This window comes from Macroventuria anomochaeta (genome assembly GCF_010093625.1).
Source record: "Macroventuria anomochaeta strain CBS 525.71 unplaced genomic scaffold BU25scaffold_7, whole genome shotgun sequence".
NCBI classification, from domain to species: Eukaryota; Fungi; Ascomycota; class Dothideomycetes; order Pleosporales; family Didymellaceae; genus Macroventuria; species Macroventuria anomochaeta.
In genome coordinates this window covers 411,633-430,610 of record NW_022985368.1, presented here as the reverse complement: position 1 = coordinate 430,610, position 18,978 = coordinate 411,633, and the positions used below count along the sequence as shown (strand labels likewise).

The 18,978-nt window shown below is 51.4% G+C and overlaps 4 protein-coding genes across 4 annotated transcripts; 3 read left to right on the top strand and 1 right to left on the bottom strand.

Annotated features, from left to right (window-relative positions):
• Window positions 1–1,139: 1,139 nt before the first annotated feature.
• BU25DRAFT_408326 (cyclin-like protein) lies at window positions 1,140–2,512 on the top strand. The gene has a single exon (XM_033705784.1). It carries the CDS (start codon window positions 1,157–1,159, stop codon window positions 2,435–2,437), a length of 1,281 nt encoding a protein of 426 aa, XP_033564563.1. The 5' UTR covers window positions 1,140–1,156; the 3' UTR covers window positions 2,438–2,512.
• A 725-nt stretch (window positions 2,513–3,237) lies between these two features.
• BU25DRAFT_484438 (uncharacterized protein) lies at window positions 3,238–5,537 on the top strand (the record flags this gene model as incomplete). The annotated part of the gene is made up of 5 exons (XM_033711196.1): window positions 3,238–3,322; window positions 3,486–3,620; window positions 3,659–4,156; window positions 4,507–5,038; window positions 5,174–5,537. 5 exons carry the CDS (start codon window positions 3,238–3,240, stop codon window positions 5,535–5,537), a joined length of 1,614 nt encoding a protein of 537 aa, XP_033564562.1.
• Window positions 5,538–6,060: 523 nt separating this feature from the next.
• Window positions 6,061–8,471, top strand: BU25DRAFT_446608 (uncharacterized protein; the record flags this gene model as incomplete). The annotated part of the gene is made up of 4 exons (XM_033709498.1): window positions 6,061–6,214; window positions 6,267–7,741; window positions 7,964–8,190; window positions 8,372–8,471. 4 exons carry the CDS (start codon window positions 6,061–6,063, stop codon window positions 8,469–8,471), a joined length of 1,956 nt encoding a protein of 651 aa, XP_033564561.1.
• An 873-nt stretch (window positions 8,472–9,344) lies between these two features.
• On the bottom strand, window positions 9,345–10,991 carry BU25DRAFT_334980 (camp independent regulatory protein; the record flags this gene model as incomplete). The annotated part of the gene is made up of 2 exons (XM_033702563.1): window positions 9,345–9,425; window positions 10,014–10,991. 2 exons carry the CDS (start codon window positions 10,989–10,991, stop codon window positions 9,345–9,347), a joined length of 1,059 nt encoding a protein of 352 aa, XP_033564560.1.
• Between the last annotated feature and the right edge of the window lie 7,987 nt (window positions 10,992–18,978).

Sequence of the window (18,978 nt, the reverse complement as noted above, 5' to 3'; positions counted from 1 at the left end):
CTCAGTCAGAACCATCCTTGGCTTGATTACAACCCGGACATTTGACAGCAGCTAGAGCTCAAAATCGATAAGCTGCAGTCGTTCACCATGTGGAGTAACGAGGCGGACCAGTAGAACAGCTTCTGAACGGACCGTCAGCGGAAATAGGGCACTATGCTTCTTTGGGAAGGTGCCAAGAGGTCGTAGGGTTGCACCCTCAGCCACCGCGAAAAGACCGCGGATATCTTTGACAGACAAGGCAGCTTCAAGGATACTGGAAGCTGCATACTGCAGTGTTTACCCCCAGAACGTGGTGTTGTGGTGGCAAAAGAACTATGAGCTCTTCAATTGTGCCGTTTGAAGCCGGGATAGGATTGGCAAGGAGTTCCAGAGCGGAGCAAGCATGCATTGCAACAGCGGCACAACAGACCTCGGCTCTTATCTCGGAGGAACCGTGACTCAGTACATAGATAGCGGAGCGTAGATCGCGGAGAATTGCCCTTGGTATTGAGATATTTGGTGGTATGTTGCGAGGCGGATGAGTTCGAATAACGCTGTGAGGAAGGTTGTCAATTATCGCCTAGGACACACTCGTACTCGACATTGTATAACTGAGTAGGATCGAATAGCAGCAGTGCTTCGAGGACTGGCGGTAGAACGACGGTGAGAATATGTTCAACGAGCGTGAGGTCATGTTCGAAACTGGAGAAAGGAAACGACAGATCATGATGAAAGGTCAATGAAGGGCGAGTGATCGGTATTTATGAGCTTTTGTCTCAAGGCCAGCATCCCAATGCTGTCCTGTTTCGGTCAGTTGAGCAAGATTGAGGTCGATACACCTGAGCGGTGACGTGTGGTGATTGGACGGGGACCTCTCGAGGTGCATACCGAGACATGTCTGGTGTTTGTACCTGGCTCCTGGACTCTCTGATAGTGCTCAGAAGGACCGACGATATGGTCAAGCTTTGGATAGCCTCGTTCTCGATGGTGAACATGCAGCTATGTGCACAGCTAGAAAGCTAGGGTGAGGAAGCTGGGAGAACTCATGTTCACAGGGAAGCCGCAACCCACGCCACTCGGCTAAAGTTGTCACCTCGGCCGGCTTTCGAGCTTCATCATCATAAGGCGAAAGCGACAACGACAGCTTCAGCACCCGCTCGCCGCGCCTCGACACACAATGAAGCTCAACGAAGACGATCTATACCGCACCTCGACGCAGTTCCGCCAGTGGTCTTTCACCGCCGAGCAACTCGCCGCCCAACGCGCAAAAACAAACCTCCAAGCCACCGAGCGCGTCAAGCTCAATGTTGCGCGACAACGCGCCCAGCGCGTCCAAGCAGCAGAACTCGACAGCACAAGCGGGAATTCGGGCATCGATGGTAGCGGAGCGAACACGCCCAATGCGGTAACATCAGACAAAGAGGTGGACTGCTTGACAGTCACTGAAGAGATGACGTTTGTGGAGGAGTTCTGCGAGCGAACTATGGCCTTAGGCGCACACTGTAAATTCAGTGACAACGTTATCGCAACATGTGTACAGTTCCTGCGTCGCTTTTATCTGTACAACTCGCCCATGACCTACCACGCCCAGAACATTAGCCGGACAGCCATGTTTCTTGCTGGTAAATCTGAGAGCGAACACCAGAGCTTGGATCACTTTGCAACAAACATCTCCTCGGAGAAGACGAAGGTCACCCCAGAGCAGATACTGGCACCCGAGTATCTCATTGTGCAGGCACTGCGCTTCAACTTCGATGTCAAGCACCCATTCAGAGCGCTCAAAGGTGGAGTGCTCGACATGATGAGCATAGCAAATGGGAAGTACGAAGGACCGAATCACAGCATCCACAAGACCGCTGCAGACTTGAGTACCGCAATACATCAATTGCCACGTAAGACTGGCGGTCTGGCAGCAAAGGCAACCTCTCAGCAGCTTGCGGATCGCATCATGCGCGAGTCATATTCCCCTGCGGCTCAGACATTGAAGAAGACCGCCGCCCTTACAGATGTCTACTTCCTTTACACACCATCCCAGATCTGGCTTGCAGCGTTACTCTTGGCTGATGAGCCGCTCGTGCTCTTCTACCTCTCGGTCAAGATGCCTTCTACTTCGCCAGTGTACGAAAAAGTTATCGTCGCCCTTCGCGAATGCGCCCTGATCCTGTCTTCACATCGATCGCACCAAAAGCTCCACCTTCCGGCAGACGAGCAGGCGAGAATGGACGCTGAGCACAGAGCTGAGGTTAAGAGACTCATCAAGAAGCTCAAACTCTGTCAAGATCCTGACAAGTTGGATCTCGTCAAGCTGAACCAGGCGCAAAAACGCGACGCGGTGCAAGGTTCAGATCTGGACGTGCACAAGGCAAAGCGCCGGAAAATGGACCGAGAGAACTTCCAGAAGGACTCTGATACTTTTTGGGGCCCTGAACTGCCAACCTACGGAGCAAAGCCTGCGTAGACGGTATTTTGATCTTGATTGGAGCAAGCATAGCGTGGCGTTCAGGTCTTTGTAAGGTATACACCAAGATTTTCTTACCCTTAGAAAAAAATTCTCGTACATCTCTTCGTCCGTCTGTCCGATGCTCCGCTCTCCTTTACATGTCATCGACGCGAACTCTCCCTTGAAGGTGTCCAGTGCAAGAGTCATCACAACTGTAACACAAGGTACAAATGCAGACCTTCCGCTGCGTGAAGTAACTACACCAGTGCTCGCGACAGAGGGTTTTCACGCGTCCAGTAGAGAGACATCTTTATCACAGCTGGGCTTGACAATCATCGAGGCGCTATCAAGCATTCGTTGGCTGTACACTTGAGACTGCATCCTGGTTGGCTTGACATTTGCACATGCGCTCATGAAGGAATCCTCGCCCGTTCTATTGTGCGGTCATGAAAGTAATCTGGATCTTGTGCAAACCTCAGATCGTAGGTGAAAATGCCTTTTCTTACCGTCACATGCCAGCTGATGCTGTCCTTCCTTCACCGTCGAATCCAGCCTGCTACCAAGTAATCGCGCCTTCCATTTGTCTTTCCCACCCGCACAACAAGGATCTTTTTACTTTTTAACAAGGCGCACACTCTCTTCCACTCCACTCTGCAGCTGCACATCGCCTCTGTCAACTACCACGCCTTTCGCGACTTCGAACGCCTCCACTCCGTCAGAGTACACTCCGCGCTTTAACTTCTCCAGCACTACCAGCGCACTCAACACCAGTTTTGACTGCCGTGCGGCTTCTCACAGCCGCCCCACCTTGAGCCACCATGAACTACTACCCACGGGGCCCAATCTCCGACTATCTTCGAGGTGCTGTTCATGATGCTCCTACCTCCATAGTACCACTGGCTGGTATGGTTATTCCACGAAGGTGCTGAGCTTTGTTGGGCTATGCTACCCTACTTCGTTGCTCTTTACGTCTTCTACCATTTTATGAGCTATCAGTTCAGTCAGAAAGTCGAAGGTGGGAGGTACAATGAGAGTGAATGTGGGTATGTGGCTGATCATTGTGTAGACGCCGTTGCCCAAGCCCTTGCAGACCCGTGTCAATCGGCCCATCAGTTCATTGCAATGGAGATTACCAAGGTTCACGAGTACTATCGATCGACTCACAGTACCGAACGTGAGCAATACAGTCCGTTCAAATTAGGTATATAACTGACTCATGTACAAATATCCTTGCCCAAGCCCTCGAAGATCCTAATCATGCCCTCCATCGAACCATCGAGGCAAAGATTCAGAAAGCTTGTCTGATCAGTGCGAGATGTGTGTATGATAAAGTCATCAAGGTCACCAAGTCGTACAGAGGCGAGCTGTCTACTGTCAAAGATGAGCTTTTCATTGTCAAAGAGGAGAATGCCACGAACGAAAGAATGGTGGCGTCTCTTCAGGATCAATTGAACAAGCTCCGACGACAGGTACCAGACGAGCTTCCACAGACTCTAGAGAACATCACCAGCGTCATTCGCCCTGAAATCCAAGAAACAATTGAGAAAGCCGATCAGGTCAGGGTCCGCAAGCTTGTGCTTCTGTCCAACCACGCCGATCACGAGCGTCTGGAAGACCTACATGACAGATCTCTTAACCAGGATGCACTTCTCCAAAAACTCGCGAAAACCTCAACTGTAGTCGACGGACTGCAGACCAAGATGGAGCACCACATTGAGCGACTCGAATCTGCAATGAGTAAGCAAGCACCATCACAACACTCACGAGCACACGCAACGCACCCTTGACCAAATTGCAGGACGAAGTCGACAAAAATTTCACCGAGCTCTCAGCTGACCTCAGCGGATTGAAAGCCAATATCAAGACCTTCACTGATCCTAATGGAAATTCGGAGGCCACTAAGCGCACCCTTCCCGTAATAGAAGGCAAGCTCAATGAGCATGATACCCAGCTCGTGAAGCTGAGTAGCGTCGAAACGACCGTCAATACGCTGTTCGAAACCAACATGGACCTCCAGAATAGGATTGGCGAGCACGAAGGCTACCATACGGGAGGGTAATCGAACCACAGCACTACATCAGCCCTAGAAGGCAAGATCGAGAACATCGAGACTGCGGTTGCTGAGCTGATCAATATATCCGGCCAGTTTAGCGCGCTCGATGACCGTACCAAAGCCCTCAAAGATAACGACGACCGTCAAAACAAGCACCCTGAGAAACTAAAAAGCACATTCATCGATAACACTGCTCTTACCAAGAGGCTGGAGGCCTGTGAAAGCATGGTTGAGCACCTTGAACGTAAGGTAAACGGGATCTCAGATGCGGTGACAGGCACCTCGGACAAGCTTGAAAAGCTCGATGAGCTTGAAAACAACGTGGAAGAGGATTTGAAGTTCGTGAGGCAACTCAACAAAGCGGTGAAGAAGGAGTCAAACGCTCTGGGTGAGATCTTCCGCCGTATGGCGAATTGCGAAGACGACATCGACGACCTCCAAGCTGCCACAGGCATCACTAGGAACGATAGGTCTTTGGACGCTGGGGCCAACAACGTTGATGATGCTGTCACCTCTACAAGCGATCCATCCTATAAAGGCCTCCAGGCTTCCTTATCTACCTCTCAGTCTGCTAGCCTGCAGAAGGTAGTGCGCCAGTGCTTGCGCAAGGCTTCAACGCAAGTCAGTATCAGGACATGAGGTTGAAATCTTCAGTCCCGGTGTCTGGCTCTCCTTTCACATACTTGAGCAATTGCCTCCAGCCCTCCTTATCCCGACCCAACCTCCTCATCGTCCACAACCGACGCCCTCCCCGCTCCGTCTTCGACCGATATCGCGTCGCCGCAAGAGGGTGTGACTACCTCCAGGTCTCCATCTCGCATCTCGACTCCCCCTTCTGGCACCACTGAGCTTGTCAGCCGTGCCCCCGAAGTCGAAGCTCCGTCGCAAGATGAGGCGATAGATGACTGGGTGCCTTATGGCATGACAGACATTCCAGAGTCCCAAGAAGCGGTCGAGGATTACATGGTGATAGCTGGCGAAGAGCGTGAAGATAGTGATTCAGATGATGACGCTGAAACGGAGGATTATGTAGACGCTGAGGGTGAGTCTGACGAGGAGACGTAACGTTTGGCAAGGGGTATTGAAGCCCTGAGGACTAGCCATTGGTTGCTGGTGGAGAAGGGGTGAAGTTTGAATGCCTCCAAAATAGGTTCTGCTGTGTTACGTAATATATAACGAGGCATTGAATTCATCCAGCATACTCGAGAGCTTTTTGTTCGACGCGGGTGGACACAGTGTAGACGTTTCGATGGCAGCTGACGTGGTTCAGTCAGCACGGGATTTGGGCCGTATACTTCAATACAAAGATCCTCCGAATCACCTTCTCTCTTGAAAACTTCATGCCGTTTAGGAAGCTCCGCGGGGCTCTTGTGTCCTTTTGATGTTCTGAGGGCATGCAACGTATTCCACGTGAACCCTTGTTGATGATGATAGGGCGCCCTCTCTTCAGCCCCCTCACGTACCCAAACAACCTATATCGAAATGCGCCGCGGACCCAGACCACGAACGTCTACAAAACTATTAACGGAGCCGCTGTGAGTTTGTCATCCTTGCCTCTTCTCAATTTTTGCGCGCTTCGTCGTTGACAATGGACATCCACCACCAAGCCCCCAAAGAGGTAGTCGCTACTGAAACGACGCCCGCACCTCCAATTGATGAGGCAGATCCTTTCGAAGTGCGTGGTCAAACACGCACAATCACCAAATGGCGCATCCCAGACTCGACTCCAGATTCGGAACAAGGTACCCCCCCCCCATTACCTCACAAGAACAGAACTGATATTACTATTTCCAGCCGAAGCCGCCCTCAAAACCGAAGAGCGAGTGGAAGAAGATACTGCTTGGAGGGAGCTGAAGGAACTCTACCACGTCTCAGACGCAGAATGGGAGGCGTCTGAAGCGCAATGGCGCGAGTGGGTTTCCAAGCGCGACACAGCGGGAGCTCTCGACGCGGGGCGGTTCTACGTACCGCCTGAGAAGCTGTTGTGGCGAGATTATAGTAGTGGTGCTGAAGAGCGGTTGAGTAAGGTCGTTGAGGTGCAGCATAAGAGCTGCCTTACCTGCCGTGCGATTGAAGTTGTGAAGGGAGATGTGACGATCAGTGGGGAAGAGAAGGAAAAGCGGATTGCTAGGTTGGCGCATACGATTCCATGGCTGCAACCGTTGCCATCCGCGGGGGGACCGATTTCGCCTCGGGTGTTGGGTGAGTCGAACTTCGATGACTTGCTGAACGTCTCAGCATGGGGTTATGAGGCAGCCAAATCTGCTCAAGAGATGTCCGCGCCATCGAAGGTCGGAACGTTGAAAAAAGCCCTGCCCAAAGCAGACATACTCAACTTCATGAACGGGTCGAAGCATGAGTTCAAGGATCGAAAGGAACACCTATGTGCCACCAAAGTTCTGTTGAAAAGCACTGATGCCGACGCGATACTGGACGCGGCGATAGATGACCCGACATTCTTGCAACGAGCCCACGTATTCCGCCAAAACAAGCAAGCAATGGAGAACGCAATAAGCGCAGCTGATTCTCTCCAGCGCTTGAGCGTTGCTGAGAAGAGGACTGCCTCTAAGGCCGCAGCGGAAGCGTGGGAGCTGGAGCGAGATCTCGTACGGCTGGAAAAGATCCAAGAGTCTTTGAAAGCCCGAATAGGCTCTGCGAAGAACGGTTATAGTGTTAACCGATACAACAACAAGAGATGCCAGGATCGAAAGAAGAGTTATGCCGATACTGGAAGCCATCCTATCAGATATGGAACTCTCGGTCTCCATAAGGGAGCAGATTCTGATGATGAGGAGGAAGAAGATGTCGAAGAAGAGAAGCAGGAAGACAATATTGTTGCGGACGAGAGTCCAATCGAGAGAGCCGAGCGGAATATTTGGGAACGGCAGCAGCGACAAAAATTGCCCGACACAACAAGGCAGGCAGAAACTGGCAAGCTCAATGCTAGCAAGGAGAGCTCACCGTCACCACCCATTCTGACTGAGTCCCCTGCGCAAATCGATGAAGAACAGCCAGCGCAGTACACTGTCGCTCACAGCATGTTCGTTAAAGCCCTGCGAAACTTCAACGAGCACAACCTTGAGGCCGCGCAGGAAGATAACGAATCTGCTTCGACCGAGGGTGATCCGTTCAAGTATGATGCGGCACAAGAGACCACTTCGACAGTGGGTGAAGCTGCTACTCCTGGCAACGAAGTCGCAACCGGTAGTGCATCCAAGGGGAAGGCGAAGAAGGACTCTAAGACAGAAGGGTTGATGGAAGAGGATGGAGTAAGTTTGAAGGATTTCGCAGCAAATCCTGAGGAACAGAAACCGAAAGGGCTGAGGAAACTTTCGATCAAGCGCGGTTCTTCTTCAAGGCCAAGATGGCATTCCTGATTGAGCAATATGTCAGTTGTGTATCAGATTTGGCCGTCACTGCCATGCCCGTAAAGATACAGGAAGTACCTAGTTATGTCAGGACACAATCAGAACTTGGAATTCTTGAAACAGGTCATCTACGCCTTGGGAGGAGGTGGTTGTCTGGCGTTATTGATACCAGAGTATGCGTCGTGCTCCTCCAAGCACTGGACACCAGGAACGAGTATTAAGCTCCCCGCTCAACAACATCGCGAATACCTTTTGATTACTGTTGCTCTCATGAACTGGATCTGTCCAGAAATATTAGAACCATCGCAATTATTCCAGAGCACACACCAGTACTCTCCGAATTGGTTACGGTGCGCGTAACACTGTCGAGTAGTTCCAGCTTCTCCTGGCCCACGAAAGGTCGAGATTTATAGTACGGTACGTTGCCCTGCCACTGCAATCCTGAGTAGATCTCCAACATCGTGGCGCTTGGTCTCGGCCAAGAGCTGCTTCTGGTGTGAGATGTTGATCCTCTTTCGCATTCGTATGCAGCTCTGTCGGAGGAACGCGCCCCCACGGCATGCAGGCTTGTGCGAATCGACGAGTCAGATATACGCTAGCATCGCGACGAATATCGGAGAGGGTACCATAGGCGCGGATTGTGGCTCGTTGACCATACTTGTTTCTGATCGATGTCCGCCATGTGGAATTTTGCAGTTTGAGTCGTGTGGCTACTACAGCCGAGTAGTGGATCATGATCTCGCATTAGTGGGTCTTCACGATCCGTAGGATCTGGCAATTGTGGGTACGTCCCTGGCTTCACCGATGATGTCGTCGATGAAGGTACAAACACTCACTGCAGCTGCGAAGACCATTGTTTTCACCTTTAATCCTGCTCGATAATTCCTCCCGACCGGAGATTTCTTGCGGGGTATTCTGCTGTACCATTGTCTAATTTAGGACACGGACGGATGTGGAGATATCAGGACTGCAGTCTCAAACACTGCGGAATGGGGATGCATTAGGTCCACGCACGTGCGATGCGTATGCAAGCATCGTCTTATTAGTGCAGGAATGATATCGTGGGAATGTAGGTACATATATTATATTTATACAAAATAATAAGTTAAGTGAAGGTATCGGCATAACGTGTGGTGAGATAGGCGAAAGAAGGCCTAAGCCAAGCAAGCTGATGCACGCTGGACAGAACGTCAAGATGATTTTCATGAATAATGCGAAGAGGGCGTGAAACGTACAGATATAGAAACAACTGTTAAAGATAGGAAATGGTCGTTAAGGGAAGAGCAAAGCGATAGCCGCCGGCGCCAAATATGCGTAATGAAAAAGTGCTGAAGAGAGCAAGATGCGATGGTAACAAGGAGCCGCCTTCGCCGAACAGTAACAGAGCTCAAGGGGTATCGCAACCAGAACTGACCGCCGTGATTGCCTTCGTACATGTATCTGTCGTTTCAATCTGAGTCATTTGCGATGTTGGAATATATGACTGTAAAGAGAATGCTACAATCTAGTAACCGTGCTGGGTGTTGGGTGGGTATTTGGCATCTTCGACGTAGTACGCCGCTGGATGAGGTGGTGCAGGGTGGTACTGCGGTTGAGTATATGGTTGAAGGGCCACAGGAGCAGATGCCCTCCTTTGGGGATCATGTTGCTGGACGGAGCCTGGAGGAGGCAGCTGCGTGGAGGTCGCGCTCTGTGGGACTGAGACCTGTACGTCGAAGGTCAGAGCCGATGGAACCGTATACTGGGGTACAGAGGGTGGTGGTGTAGGCTGGGAATGATGCGAAGCCGCGTAGTGAGATGCTGCGACCTGAGGAGGGTAACGAGGTCCTAGAGTCGGCTGCTGATGATCAATAGAGTAGTGTCGACTGGGCTGCGGGCGTGGGGCATATTGCTGGGAGGTGTTTGCCGACGCAGGATATGACTGATTCGAAGATTGCGGCGATGGGTAAGGTTGAGGTGAGGGAGGCTGAACATATTGTTGTGTCGGCGGCTGCTGGGTAAGATATTGATATGGATGTGCTGGGGCTGTGTTTCGTGGGGCTGGCTGAGGTGACGCATAGTGTTGAGGGCTTTGGTGGCTCGATGTGTACTGCTGAACATGTCCGCCGTGCCAATACTCCGGTACCTGCAGGTGGGGTGGGCCATGGGTCTGGATGATTCCATGTGGGCCAACAGTTTGTGTCACGGCCGTGATAGTATGGTGTTGCATGTGGCTGGGCTGGAGGTGTTGGGGGTAGCCCGCAATGAGCGGCATGTCCTTGCTCTCCTCATCCTCCAAGCTAACCTTCCAGCCAGTGAGGAGTTCTGGTCGCGGTTGTATATGCTCAAGCCTGGGATCCTGGAATGGTCGCTTGAGCTTGCCGTTCACGACGTCTTCCAGACTGTAGTAGGAGATGACATGGTGATGGGTACCCTGGTACTTTACTGAGATAGTCTTCTTCATCAACCCTCCTTCTTTGAATTCGTAGCTGTCGATAAGAGATCCACAAAAACGTCGTTGTTGGTCGGGGGTAAGATCTTGTGCGAAGTTGGCATAGACTTTGCCTGCAGAATCGCCCTCGCCCGGGAATGATCCCTCAAGTGAGGGACTCTCATACTCATCGTCAGAGTTGTTACAATTGTCACCGATCTTAGTGATTGAGGGCCCGGCGCTCTCCTTGCGCTTGCGCTTCGTACCGCAAGAAGGATTGAGGGCAGTCTTCTTCTCTTCAGGTTTCAAAGCTCGGGTCAATTGTCGATAGATCAGACAGTTGTTCATGACTCGGCTCGGTGACCAGTGCACGGCGTCAGTCCAGCGTTTGATACCGGACGCGTTTTCTTCATAGACAAGAACTGTTCCTGAGGTGAGCATTTCCGCTCGTTCTTTGTCGTGAGGTCGACGGCTAATGTGGTTCAGGCGCCCCTGCAATGCTGCCTCCACAACTGTCATGGCATCTTTCGTAGTGTCAAGGAACCCTGTCCATGTTGGCTTGAAGGCGGGTTGCGCTTTGACCATGTTTCCTGCCACTTGATGCCTTGGTGGTGGGGGCGTCGCAGTGCCGGTGGAGATGACATGAGATGTTGCAATCGAATGGTGACGCGGTTGTACGCGCGATGGTGGTTGCAAGTGAGGCGCAAAGTTCGTGTTCGCGTATATCGAGGGATCGAACATGCTCGTATATGTTGGGTGATGTGTGGAGGATTGCTGAGACCAGGCCCAGTTGTCACCATAATTTTCCACCTTCGACACCCCACCAATGGACATATTGTGTCCAAAAGGCGGCATCGTTAAAGTCGATGCCCGGATTCCTTGCAACATGAGTAATAGAAATGTAGAATGACCCTGGAAATAGGCTAGTCAAGCTTGATTGCTGATAAGCTTGCCTGTCGATGTTCAATTAGATGGTGGTGGGTTCCAGGTGCATCGAGGATAAAATGCTCTCGAAATCAGACAGTGAATCAAGCGGTGGATGTTGCAAATTCGAAGAATCGATACCAACGGAAGGAGAGCTTCGCCCTGGTTAGAAATAGGACCTCGTGTCCATTAAGTTCGAGCACTCACAAGTTGGAAGAGCTGGCAAGCTCCACACGGGGTAATTATGTGATAAGATGTGATATAATCGCTCAATCGACTGATCCAAACAATTGTTTTGGAACAACGTGGAGAAGTGAGGCTGGAGAGGAGGTTAGTTGTCTCCTGAATGTGAGGGATAGTCTACCAGATGTAGAAGTAGGAAAGCGCACGTACCGAAAATTATCAGGGCAAAAGAGCGGGAGCGGGAGTACCACAGAGTGGTCAAGGGAATGGGTAGGAGAGCTATTTGATGATTGCGTTGGCGAATTACGAGGGCTACCCGATTGTCAAAGCAGGCGGTTCCTTGACGATATAATAAAAGGGGAGGAAATAGTGGCAACGGCAAAGGCGGCTTCAACGAGCAGGCATAGTCCTGTAACTACGCGAAAGGACGCTACTCTCAGCCTTGACAGCCTGGGATGGGTTGATCGGAGATATTTGACGTTTCCTGGCCAGGAAGAGAATGTATATGGCAGGTGAAGCGTGAGGGGGTATGTACGAGATGCGACAGTAGTGAACGAATACTGTACGTAGTGGTGAGGTGCTTAAGCGGAGATGCAGCTTTCTTTGCAACAACGACCGCTATATTTCTGGCGGCTTGGGAGGGCCTTACCTGCTTGGGCTGGCCGACAGTTGCTGGCGAGAAGTAGCGTAACGATCGCCCCTGCTGAAGACCCTGCTAGGCCGCAAAGGGGAGAATTCTGAACATGAGGCAGCCCTGCTGGGGATGTTCGCCGTCAGCCCCGTCTGCCCGTTCGTGGGTTCTGGCCCTTGAGACGATCGACGCAGCTCAGAGACGCTTTCTTTGCGCTCTCCACTTCCACAACCGCACCATGCACGGCTAGCTAGTTACCATGACTCCACGCCAGCCGGTTTTTGATGGCTAAGAAAACAGCGTGAGCTTCACGTTCCTGGACGGCGGCCGCAGATGAGGCACTCCCCTGAAACCCTCCGGCTGTAACGCTGTAACGCTGTACACTCAGGAACAGCTATACGTAGCGCATATCGTACTGTGTACGAACCCTGGGAGATGAGCTGCCCTGTAGCCGCAATGTGGCACCTCGTAGCTACGTCAAGGCTTGAGTTCGGATTCGGATGCTCAAGGCAAAGCGATGCGGAGAAGGCCAAGAGACGACAAGCATGGCGAGCTAGGATGTAATTCCGCTCCCGGACAAAGTGCGGCCTGTTTTCAGCGCGATAGGATGCGCCGCCGGTCAGCGCCGACAGGGCTAACACTCGCGGAGCCGGGACGATGCGCTATGTTTCACCCGCTCGCGTCTGCTTCCTGGGTTGTTGGCAGTTGTCTCTTATGCTGCGGATACGCTTTCCCCGCGGTTGTCAGCATCTTGTGTCGAACTAACTTCCGAGCATCATGCATGTTGGTGATGTTCATAGGGCAGCGATAACGTTCAGCGCTCTGGAACGTGGTTTGATTGCGACCTTCATCAACCTTGGAACGAGAAGAAATTGAAGACGGTTAGCGTGCACGTACCATCCGGCGCGCTCCATTTTTCAAAGCTCGGGCGTAAATCATGCACGGCCATCACACACCTCGTCGAAAACCCGCAGCTTTCAGCACAACGTGACCCGTGAACGACGTTGACACCGCTGAAATTGCATCTCGCTGTGCCGCTACCACGCTTGGTGTAACGCACAGCCGCGGCGATAAGCACATCCGACGACGGGAGATGCCATCTGTTCATGATCAGCAGGCCCCGCACGTCTGTTCTCCGTTCTCATTCAGCCCCAGCCTGTGCTGAGCAGCACTTCCAGGCCAACTCACACGACGCAGCAGCGTGCATGCTGGCTCGGCATATGACAGGTGAATTAGCGTGGGACTGTGAGTGACGACAATGCGACTGGGAGAATTGTGCCCTGAAGCTGCAGCTGCATCATCAAAGCAGATCTACTGCACAGGATCAGCTGATTAATTATCCTAGCATCCTTGACCGATGAGGATCAGGGACCGGGATCTGAACGGCTGGGAAGGCAGAGCTGCAGTCTATCGCCTTGCTTTGATCGTCGTCATCGCGATACAGAAACAATGGAGTTGCAATCATTGACAATCGCTCAGGCACAGGAACATCGCAGAGAGCAATGACGATCCGTCATGATGCTATCAAAAGTAGCTTAGGGTCGACCTATAATGTGTAGCTTGGTTGCCAGAAAAATTGAATCGACTGGAAACCTCGCTGGCTCGCGAGTCGTGTCATGATGTGCTTCCAGGGTCATCCCCGCCGCCCCATCTAGCAACTTGTCCCTTTCCGGCTGTCCAGAAGTTCCCAATGTGGCTAACGAGACTACTCGCCTGCCCCTCCCGAACCAGCGTCAACTCCTTCTGTTTCCTCGTGGCAGCAGCCGCCTCTGAACTTGACCAGCCCTAATCTACACGTGGTCCGCTTATCTACCTCAGGTATCACAAGAACTGATATCAAACCTGAATCGATAAGATGGACGTTAAGATGGACGTTGAGATAGATTTCTGTTTGATGCTCGGGAGGCGGAGAGCGTGCCAACAGGTCGGATGTGCTAACACAGTCGAGGCCGCAACTCAACCTAAAACTTGCACTTGCCAGGCATTATTAATGCTAGGAGTACCGTTGCTCCTTGGTGCTTAACAAAGCAATTATAGGGTCCGAACACATATATGTATATGATCTGTGCTCTCAGGCTGAAAATCCATAGATATGTGACTATTGACTGGTAAGAGCGCAACTCGTTTGGGGGTAGAAGACCATTCTCAACGTTGTTGGTTCTGCTCGTCTACATTTTCCTGTTGCGACCGGTCGGCCTCTTCCTACGCTACGACAACACGGACGATGACAGACCACTGTTCCAGGTTGTAGACCTTTCTCATTCGTCGCACTCTGCAAGCGCAGTTTCTTCCAAGTTTCTCCTAAAAAATTCCTTAGTATTCTGACTAAGTGAACAGGTACGTTGACACATTGTTTTAAAATAATTCATGTTAGACTCCACGGGTGTCTTTCATTGGCTTTGCTATCGTAATTGAAAACCATAGTGACGATGCTAGCACTGCACAAGTCTCTCCCTCGGCTCCGCTATAGTAATTGGCAACCATAGCGCATAGCAATGATGCTAGCAGTGCACAAGTCTTGCTACACATGGGCACAATCATCACTTCGATGGCACGCCACCATCGAAGTGTTACTGCTGCATGTCAGCTGCAGCAGTCTCCCATACTACAGCAGTAGCTCTGGTCATCACGAACGCGGCCCGATTGAGGATGCCTTTTATCCATACGGCACCGGTAATCGCGACTGGCCTCACTGACTGATTATTTGCTGCCTATGATGGTAGCTATTGATCTAAAGTGTGACTGTCCAGAATGGGCTTGCAAGTATGCACAATCATCCAGGATCACAAAAGCCAAGTTGCATGATACAGGTCAGTCTAAGCATTTGAGTTCACATCCTCTTGGCTGTTGCCAACTGCTTCACCACACGCCTCGGCGCATGTCCAAAGTCTAAGAACAAGGAGAGAAACCTCTCGACTGTCGTTCTTAGCCCGATATAACGGTCGAGTCAGTCCCGACCCTTCCCCGGTTTCCGCTCCAGTTACTTCCCGGATATCCGTGTTGAACAGTATCAGAGTACTGCTGGTGCAGCACCGGAACATTTGCTCGACCTTGTTTGCATCTCCAGACCCACCTGCAGACCCTTTTCAACTCATATGCGCTGTACGAAACTATCATAGATACTGCAGATCACCACCATCATGCGGTCTCGGACGTCACGAACGTTACACTATCTAGATAGCAGCCTGTGATAGCCAGATTCCTCGTGCATTATTGCAACACTCATTTGACAGGACCGTTCATCTTCGACACTTTAGGTAATTTCACCGACGGGGTTTTGTAGAAATCGGTACGTACCACCGGGCAGTCCTTTAGCCTCTCCACATGTATTAGCAATCGCACGTATGAAATGACTGCTTCGTATTGAGCTAGCACGCTAGGATTTCAGCCTTCTTCTCAGGCACCAAACCATGAATTAAAGCTCAGCAACGCCACGGCCAGTCCATTTGTCACTTCGTGGTGGATGCTTCGGGCCGCACAGCTGTAGCTGAAAGCGTAATTGCGGACGCCACGCGACAGGAAAACTGGGCATCGTTGTTACTGTTACTAACAGGTGCTGCAGAATAATGTCTCTGCCAAGGTTTCAGTCCGCCCGGAGAATTTCACAATAATGTTCAGGAAAATAAAGACACTTTCGGGAGATTCGAGCACCCACAGTCCGGGAGCATGCATCAACCTGCATGGAGATCGCGGGCACGTCTCTAAACCGAACAGTTTCACATCATATGACCATGTGGCGTTCTCCTTCCACGGTTCATGCGTTCCGTGTGGATTTCCTAATTTGTGGACATTTTCTCAGGACGAGCCACGCCCATCAATACTCACTACGGACGATATGACCCACAAACGGTGTCGGTCACTCTTTTGACTACGTGCTGGCACATACGAAGGCTTGTGCCGGCACCTCTTCAAACTTTACTGTCAGTCTTAGTCGGATAAGCGAAAGCTGGTACCCTAGCGCTTAGTGCCAGGACTGGTTGTCCAGGACTGCCGTAGATCCCTCTAACGCAAAGCACGGTCAATTTGAGATGTCCTGTCGATCCGGATCGCGGTCTGTGCAACTGCAAAAACGCAGTTCGACGTCAACGGACCTGCAGTTGCGAGACCCTGGGACTCCAAAAGCTGTACTTTCACATCAGATTCCGCATACACTCGGCGTTCTGCTGTGCCGCACGACTCAGGGACGATGATGTACCACAGAAGGTCTTTAGTGTCCTGCCAGTCAACAGTTTCACTAACCGTATCTAATCCTAGATCAGTCACTCCAGTCGAGAGTGCCTTGAGAGGCGTCACGTATAGACAATAGCGGCAGTACTTCCTAGCTCATGAGTTGTCTCTGTCGTACGTTAACTAACTCCAAGATCACTCTGTGATCGAGCACAAAGACGTTAAGCTGGGGTCACCTTAGTGCAAGAAACACGCAATCAGCACCGTTTCACGCCACCGGCAGTCCGCAGCCGTATGCAACTTCTGAACAGTGCTCGTGAACCTTCTTTCTTAATCGAGTGGGGAGTTTGCACGTGGTACGAGCGTTTGATACGAGGCCGACCATCGGCGCAAGGCAAGACTCGCGGTTCTGGTCGTGACTTTCGGAGGCCACAGAGACGTTACCGATACATTTTCAAAAGAGCTTGTACCTGATCCTTTACGGGGTCGTGGCTTCGTCTGTCAGCACCTTGTTAGGATTTGCCTGTTTTTGATCAGTTAGGTGGCCTATGCAGGAACGTGGAGCGAGCAGTCAGTTCAAATCAGCCACAAGTGTGAGCTTCAGCCATTTCCCACCCTTGGAGCCATCCGTGGTGCCAAAATCATCGAAAAAACATCTCAGCTCAAGCAGCCGGTTTCAGCCGTCTCTCTTGTGCTCAATTTAGTCATGAGCTAACATCGAGACACCAACCTCTTCTGAAGTCAATAACACGAATGTGGATAGTCCCATCATGCACAGCTCTCAGGTTCTTGTGCTCTGTGATTGCGAATGCTGCGATCTGGGCATCGTCTCGCCGTTTCAGTGCTTTGCCACTTGGGACCACAGTGGAAATAAGGGTGGCAAGCGGTTGCGTAGGCCAAAAACAGGGCACTTCGATTCACAGCCAGCCCAGGCCAACGTCTTGCGAACTTGCAGCGGATGACGACTTCGCGGCCTAGGCGGTACACGGCGTACGGAGCGCAAACTCACCACCTCAGACACAGAGTCATAGTTGGGAGGCTCCCGAGGGCCGCGACGAGCCGAGATGCTGCACTGCCATGCCAGGCTCGAAGTTACATAACATCCCACCTTTGGCAGATGGCACGCCTTGCAACAGGGCAACCCGCAGTGATCTGCAGGACTCGCAGCTCACGTCGTTACGAAGGGTCACTCGTTCCGTGTCGATGCCCACAGCGAGAGGGGTCACTGTCCCCATCGAGCTTGCCTCACAGGTTTGCCTTACACTCTTGCCACATAAGCTTGCTACACAAGCTTGCCACTGCATGGGAGGCTTCGACCTACCCTGAAGATGCAGATACCCCAGCTAACCACCATTTCACCAAAGTTTTGAACAGCGCTTGCACCGGGAACCAAGAAATTCCCCGACTCAGCAGAGTGGTTTGATTCTTACAAGTGCAACGACGTTCTGCATGCCATAGCCCTAGTAGGGACGGGAAAGCAGCCCAGCCACGTCTCATGATCAATCGGAAAGAACGCCGCGTATTTCGAACCAAGACATTCACCATTTTCAACAGTCGATCAGAATGAGCTTATGAAGCAAGTCATTCAGAATACGAAGCATCGTCTATCTCAGTCAAACGACATTTGAAATGATACCAGTGATCTCGATGATGCGAACGCCCCGTATCTGAATCTAACAGTGTCCATGAGTGAGTTTACCACAAGCTGACCACGGTGATTGCTGTTGAATGGCTGCCCAATCCAACAGATTAGTTGGAAAATCACGCGTCTCTCATGTCTATCGCAGCCAATGAAGGCCAGCCTCGAGCAATCGTAACTGTTCCCAGCACAAGTAGGTCACACCGAACACGAATGCATTGCATAATGAGGGATGCGAAGGATCTCGATACTGCAGTGCCCTCGTATCTGAAGGTGGCCGTCTCCATGAGGAGCTTGGCATCAAGTGACCGCGATGGCGTAGTCTTACCATCGGCGATAGCCGTTGAAGAACCAAGCTGAAGTGACTGGTTGAGAAGTCACCCGCCCTTGTATTCATCACGGATGCTGGAAATCAGTTCGTTCGATGGAGGAGAGGAATCATCACTGTCCTCACTATGCACACTCCCTCTTCGTGCCTATGCAGCATCAGAATACAGAAGCCTACAGTGTTTTGGGGAGCCTTCTTGCGAGCCATTCTTGTTTTGTTGAACCATATATCTGTAGTTATACTTAAACCGCATCCGGCCACCAGAAAATGTGCGAAAGATAGTTGAGAACTGTGCTTTCAAGCACTGGGAGCATCTGAGAGAACAACACGTCTTTTTGTGGTTTACAAGTCTACAGCTTGATCACTTGCTCATCTCCTTCCTGCATTCAAGTTCGACGGATAACGTGGAACCTCGCAGAACATTGTGTCCATCAATCACAGGCCTCGACTAATACCTCCCTGTTACTGACCCAAGGCAGCACGCAGTCACACGGTCGCATTTGAGCTTGCCAACGTGCCAGACTGCAAATCATACGGACAACACAGGCTGCTTCGAGCCTCTACGTCACAGACCTGCGTCAGTCCTGCAGAAAAGACACATAATTGCGGGCTACACTGCCCAAGTGATGATAAAGCACAATGGGTCTAAACAGACAAGTGGGAAGAGTGAAAACGCTTCCCGTGATGTTCTTGCTCAAGGTTATCCTGCTGACCAAGAATGAAAGAGCTAGGGTCTCATCGACTACAAAGGAAGGTGCTGTCATCGCAGATTGATCGACGTAAGGACAACTGACATCAAAGAAGCTACGCTGTCTCTAATCCATGTCGCACCTGCCATGCTACACTTTGCTCCAAG